Genomic DNA, 6,036 nt, shown 5'->3' on the forward strand with positions numbered 1-6,036 from the left:
GGACTACCTAAGGAAGGAATCCAGATTGGGACAATCCAGTCATCTGACTACAGACGTTTGCAGACCTCAGCCAGCTTCCTAAATCTGGCGTTATTCCTTTCTCGGTGGGTGCCCGCCGAAAGCGGGGTGCTGCTGGATTGGAGTAAATAGCCCTGGAAGCTCTGAGGCACGGCCATTCAAATCCCTGGTGAGCCAGCGGAAGGGTGAGACTCTGTTGCCTGTTACATTTGTGTGTTTTGCTGGTTATGTGTTATGTGCCGTTAATATTGTGGGGATCCAATAAAGTCTTAATATTGTGATTCCCTCACCCTGTGTTGTCTTAGTGTTCCGCTCACGGTTAAGGAGGTCGTGCATTCAGTTGGGATGAGCCCTGAGCCATGCTGTCTTTCTAAAGGCGGCTGGGCCAGCGAACAAGAGCACTCACTGAGCCTCGTATCTCCACATCTGCATCAAGAACATTTTTGTGGCGTATACTGTATATCACTCAGTCTTAAACTGTGTTTTACTATAGAAAACTTTGATGGCAAGCATAACTATATTTTTGGTTTTTTTTTTTCATTTTCATAGGCCCTCCCTTTTATGTGCCCGAATCTGATATAGAAACTTTTCTTGGTAAGTAATTAAGTAAAATTGGTACAATTTATTGTTTAACAGCTCGTAGTACACAAAATGGGTTGTCCAGCATTACCAAAACATGGATCCTTTCTTGTAGATACAGAGACACTTCTATCCACTAGATGTGATTCTTTTTGTGTCTGAGCTTCATTTAAAAGGACTATGTCAGGACGTTTTTGCTTTGTAACCTGGAGCCAGCATGCTTTTAAGGTACCGTCACACATAACGAGATCGCTAGCGAGATTGCAACTAAGTCACGGTTTCTGTGATGCAGTAGCGATCCTGTTAGCGATCTAGTTATGTGTGACACCTACCAGCGATCAGGCTCCTGCTGTGAGATCTCTAGTCCTTGCAGAATGGTCCAGGCCATTTTCTTCAAAGGCGATGTCCTGCTGGGCAGGACACATCGCTGTGTTTGACACTGTGTGACAGGGTCACAGTGACTGCTGAGATCGTTATGCGACCTGTATTGTTCCTGCATCGCTGGTAAGATCTGACTGTGTGACATCTCACCTGCAACCTCCCAGCGACTTACCTGCGATCTCTATCAGGTCGCATCGTTTTCGGGATCGCTGGTAAGTCGTTGTGTGTGATTGGGCCTTTAGAGTTAACATATAGTTTACAGGTAGCCATCTCTTATCTCAAAGTCTGCTTTTGTTTACCTGCAATGTTAGTTTAAGCCTCTTAGCTTTATCATCAGTGGGTCTGAGCAGCATGTGAGCTGTAGTCAGACTCCAACTCCCCTCTGTGATTAGCAGCTTCTGTTTATGGAAATGTAAACTGAAAGCCTTGTGTGGGCAGAGGGCAGCTCGCAGAGCTCTGCTATATACAAAAAATAAAATCTTTTACTGTATCAGAACGGCTGCAGCCACTAATCTAAGTGATACATTCTTAGATTCAGCATCTCTTTGACTATATCATGCTGCTCTTAGATGAGGTCACAAAAACCTGCTGACAGATTCCTTTAATACCATACATCATCTAAGAACAAGTGTGGCCTTGTTCTTACAAAAAAGTAGCCATGTTTTTAAATGATTTAACCTCTTCACAACCAAGGACATAACGATACATCCTAAATCATAAAGGGGTGATTACTACTGGCTGCTGCAGTGAGCCAGTAGTGAACCCCGCACATGTCTGCTGATTTAAACCGCAAACGTGTGCCTCGCAGGTACAGGTGGATCCACGATCCACCCACACCTGTTAGCCCTTTAAATTGCGCTGTCAAAATGTGACAGCATGATTTAAAGCGCCGTAGCGGGTAAATCTCCTTTCTCTACCGCCATCGGAGGCGTGATCTCAGGGAGCTGATGGTCACAGGGTCATGTGATGACTCCTGTCGCTATCATCATAGCTGCAGCTGTAACAAGAACGTAGCAGTTCTCCTGTTCAGAGCGATGCTGCTCTGATTAAGGAGAAATGAATGAATGAGTGATCAGACTTCTGATCCTTATAGTCCCCTAGGGGAAGTAATAAAATAAATTAAAAAAAGTAAAAAAAAAAAAAGAAAAAAGGTTGAAGAAAAAGAAGAAAAAAATGAAGAAAAATAACCTAAAAGTTCAAATCATTCCCCATTCACCCCATTTGAAAATTAAAGGGTTAAAAAATATACATATTAAGTATAGCCATACTGACAAATGCCCGATCTATCAAAATATAGACTAAATTAATCTGATCGGTAAACTGCGTAGCAGCAAAAAAATAACATGGTGAATAAAATACTCCAAAAATAATCGTGCAACTGCACTTTTTTTGCAATTTTTCCACACGTGGAATTTTTTTTCCTGTTTTCCAGTACATTATATGGTAATACGTATGTTTTCATTTAAAAATACAACTCATCCTGGGAAAAAAACAAGCCTTCATATGGCAAGATTGATGGAAAATTAAAAAAAGTTACGGCTCTCAGAAGAAGGGGAGCTAAAAAAAACGAAAATCACCCTGGGGGCAAGTTGATAGCACTTCTAACCTTTTTCCATTGGAGCCAATTTTAGATTTTTGTGCTTTCCTTTTTAAGTTGAATGAAATATTGAAAAATACCCACTTCTATTGTTTTGGTTACGGCATTTAGTGTGTGGTAAAAATGTGATGGCCTGGAAACGTGATTCTGCAGGTCCATATGGTTACAGTGCTACAAAACTTGTATAGATTTGTATTACATATTTTACTGGTTTTAAAGCAGATCTGAACTTTGTAGAAAAAAAATAAAATGGTATGTGTCGCCATTTTTTTAATCCCTGAACACCATATGACATAGTGAGTACGTCCTATGCCAGCTCCCTAACTTTGATGTAAGCTCGGCTTGTCAGCAGATGATGGCTGTGATAATCAGCCATCATCTGCTTCTAACAGCTTTGGGTGGTACGCAGCTCCTCCCACTGCTAATAACCTGTTATATGCAGCTGTCAGTGTGTGACAATAACATTAACAGCGTGCCAGCAGTCACGCTGTTCTAACCACTCATCGGTGTTACGGCGATGCGATTGCTTGACGCAGATGAGTTGCTATGACAGACAGGGGTTTGTCATAGCTATACTCCAGTGAAAACCAGCCTGTGGCTTGTGTTCATAGGAGTCTGTGATTTTTGCGATGTGATGTTTGCTATTTCACCACGCTTTCCAGTACATCACATGATAAAAGGTATGGTGTTATTGAAATGCAGAACAATGTTCCACAAAAAAACAAGCCCCTTCACGGCTAATTCAACTGAAAATAAAAGTATAACACAGATTGGTGCTATCATGTTACAAATAGATTTAGAGACGTTTGAGGAGTGGGCAGAGAAGTGGTAAATTAAATTTACCAGTGTTAAATGGTATGTACGTAGAAAATGCTAAAATTACTTAAATTGAATCTGTCACCAGGTTTTTGGTACCCCGTCTGAGAGCACCATAATGTAGAGACAGAGACCCTGATTCCAGCGATGTGTCACTTACTGGGCTGCTGTTTGCTGTCATTGTGATTAAATCATTGTTTTACCTGCTGCAGATCTAGCAGTTATACAGAGCTCATGAGTATGGTGGGCTACCGGGCATCACGCCAAGTAGTCCTCTAGTGATAAAATCACTGTTAAGCTATGTGCACACGTTGCGTATTTGCATACAGTTACGCTGCGATCTGCAAGCGCATGGAATGTGCTTATTTTTTTTTTTTCATTACAGACTCTTTCTGCAGCAATTTGAAGCGCACATGTGCTGTTCAAATCGCTGCAGAAATGTCTGCAGGGACAGAACGCTACATGCGCACATAGCCTTATTCAGCAGTAGATTATCAAAACTACACTAAGCAGCCCAGTAAGTGACACATCGCTGAAATCAGGATCTTTGTCTCTACATTGTGCTGCTTTCAAATCAGGTGGCAAAAACCTGGTAACAGATTCCTTTTAAAGGGTTAATCCCAAAATAGTAAATTATAACCTATTTATCGGATAGGGGATGAGTGTTGGGGATCTGACCTCTAGGACCCTCGGCTATCCTAAGAACAGAGCTATGGCAGCAGAGAGCAGGCTCTGCAGAGCCCATCTTGAATGGAGTGAAGGCGCAAACGCTCAACCTCACCCCATTCATTGTCTATGAAACTACCAGAGAAAGCCAGGTACATTGCTCAGCTATTTCCAGCACACGTCCAGCATGGATGGGGCTCTATAGAGCTCTCTGGTTCCAAAGCCCCTTTCTTAGGATGTTGGGGTACCAATCGATTGGACCTCCAGGAATCAGCAAGTTTTTCTCTGTCCAATTGATGGGGGATAACTTACTATGTCAAGTATTGCCTTTCAATAAATAGGGGAGCATTGTCACAGTTTTAGCCAATCAGAAAAACAGAGCATGAGAGTTCACGTTCAGCTATATATATAAATTTGTTTGTACATGCATGAACAATACAAATTGCTAACAAATAATTGTTTTTAGTTTGTGTTTTTAAATTATGCATGGATCCAATTTGGGCTATTTTTTCATTCTGGATATTAAAAACAGAATCATAAGGAAATAATAAACAGACATATGAAATCACATACGGACCTATGAAACAGTACAGAGGAAAAATGTTTCATGTTCATCTGAACTTAATCTCCTAAGCAATATAAAACAGTGTCCCCTTTTCTTAATCTAGGCCTGTATGTGTATACAAATTCACCTAATACAGGTGAATGAAAGAAACTGTTGCACATATTAAAAAAATAAGACTGTTTTCTAATTCTTTGTAATTTGTCTTTCAGGTCCTTCATGTACTTACAAGCTACTGAAGAAGATGGATGCATTTACTGACAAGCAGAAAAAATGGGGAATAGATTTTTATTTTGAAAACCTTTACCTCGTCCTGCCAAAATTGGAGTCTTAATTAAGCATTGCTTTTTTATTTTTACACATACCTCATTACTAAAGTGGATATGTAACTTGATTATATGCTACAATCTACACACATTTTTAAAATATGCTAGAGCCGAAGACACTGGTGTACTTTGTTTGGAAAATACATGTCACAATGGATATATTTTAATAATAAAATGAGCATTTAATAATCCCTTAAGGACCCAGCAATTTTATTTATTTTTTTTTGCACTTTTGTTTTTTCCTCCCCTTATTACAAGACCCATGTCAGGGCATGTCTTTATTGCAGGATGAGTTGAAGTTTTGAATGATTCCATCCATTTGGAAATTTGGAAAAAAATAGTTTTTCAATTGTTTGGGGTTTTTTTTATCTTCAGCGTTCATTTTACAAAAGAGATTAAAAAAAAAAAAAAAAAAGTTGTGTCGCCATTTTCCGAGATGTGGAAAATATTTTTATTGATAGGATTTTGGGGTAGATAGGATGTTTAGATCACCTATTATTACATTACAGGATTCATTTATTTTATAAAGAGGCTTGAATCTATAATCATCCAATCGCTTGTCCTATATGCAGCAATACCACATATTGCTGTATATAGCAGAGATCACTGTCTCCTATGAACGCCAGCCATAGATTGATTTTCACAGTAGTACTGTCATGACAGGCACATGGGTCTTCAGCAGATCCTTGACCGTTACAGCAACTAATACATCTGCAATACTGTTCTAGGAGCACCGATATTTGGTTAGTACAGCTCCCCCCGCCGGAGCACATTAAATTCCCCATCACTGTTTTGACACCAGCATTTACCAGATTCGCAGCCTTGGACGAAGAATGCTCCATCCGCAGTTATTACAGGCAAATGATGGCTGAATTTCACAGCCATCATCTGCCAGGAAAAAAGCATCACAGACAGGGAGCTGATTTATGACTTACGTAGTACGTCATAAGTCGTTAAAGGGTTAATCGAGCTAAAGAATGACAGAGCTGATGAGTCAAAGTATATTCATCCTCAGCCTACCCACCCTGACTGACAGCTTCAGTTTGTCAGAGCCATGTGAGCTTTCAGCAGGAGATAAATCATGAACTTTT

General features: G+C 40.1%; 1 protein-coding gene across 3 annotated transcripts in view; it reads left to right on the forward strand.

Annotated features, from left to right (window-relative positions):
* TPMT (thiopurine S-methyltransferase) overlaps positions 1-5,142 on the forward strand; it is a 77,962-nt gene extending 72,820 nt beyond the window's left edge. For all 3 annotated transcript variants that reach the window (XM_075314710.1, XM_075314709.1, XM_075314711.1), the window contains exons 8-9: positions 568-612; positions 4,832-5,142. In XM_075314710.1, coding sequence (XP_075170825.1) covers positions 568-612; positions 4,832-4,953 — 167 coding nt within the window. In that variant the 3' untranslated portion in view covers positions 4,954-5,142. The remainder of the gene's footprint in view (positions 1-567; positions 613-4,831) is intronic.
* Positions 5,143-6,036: the final 894 nt, after the last annotated feature.

This window comes from Anomaloglossus baeobatrachus, chromosome 6 (genome assembly GCF_048569485.1).
Source record: "Anomaloglossus baeobatrachus isolate aAnoBae1 chromosome 6, aAnoBae1.hap1, whole genome shotgun sequence".
Classification (NCBI taxonomy): domain Eukaryota; kingdom Metazoa; phylum Chordata; class Amphibia; order Anura; family Aromobatidae; genus Anomaloglossus; species Anomaloglossus baeobatrachus.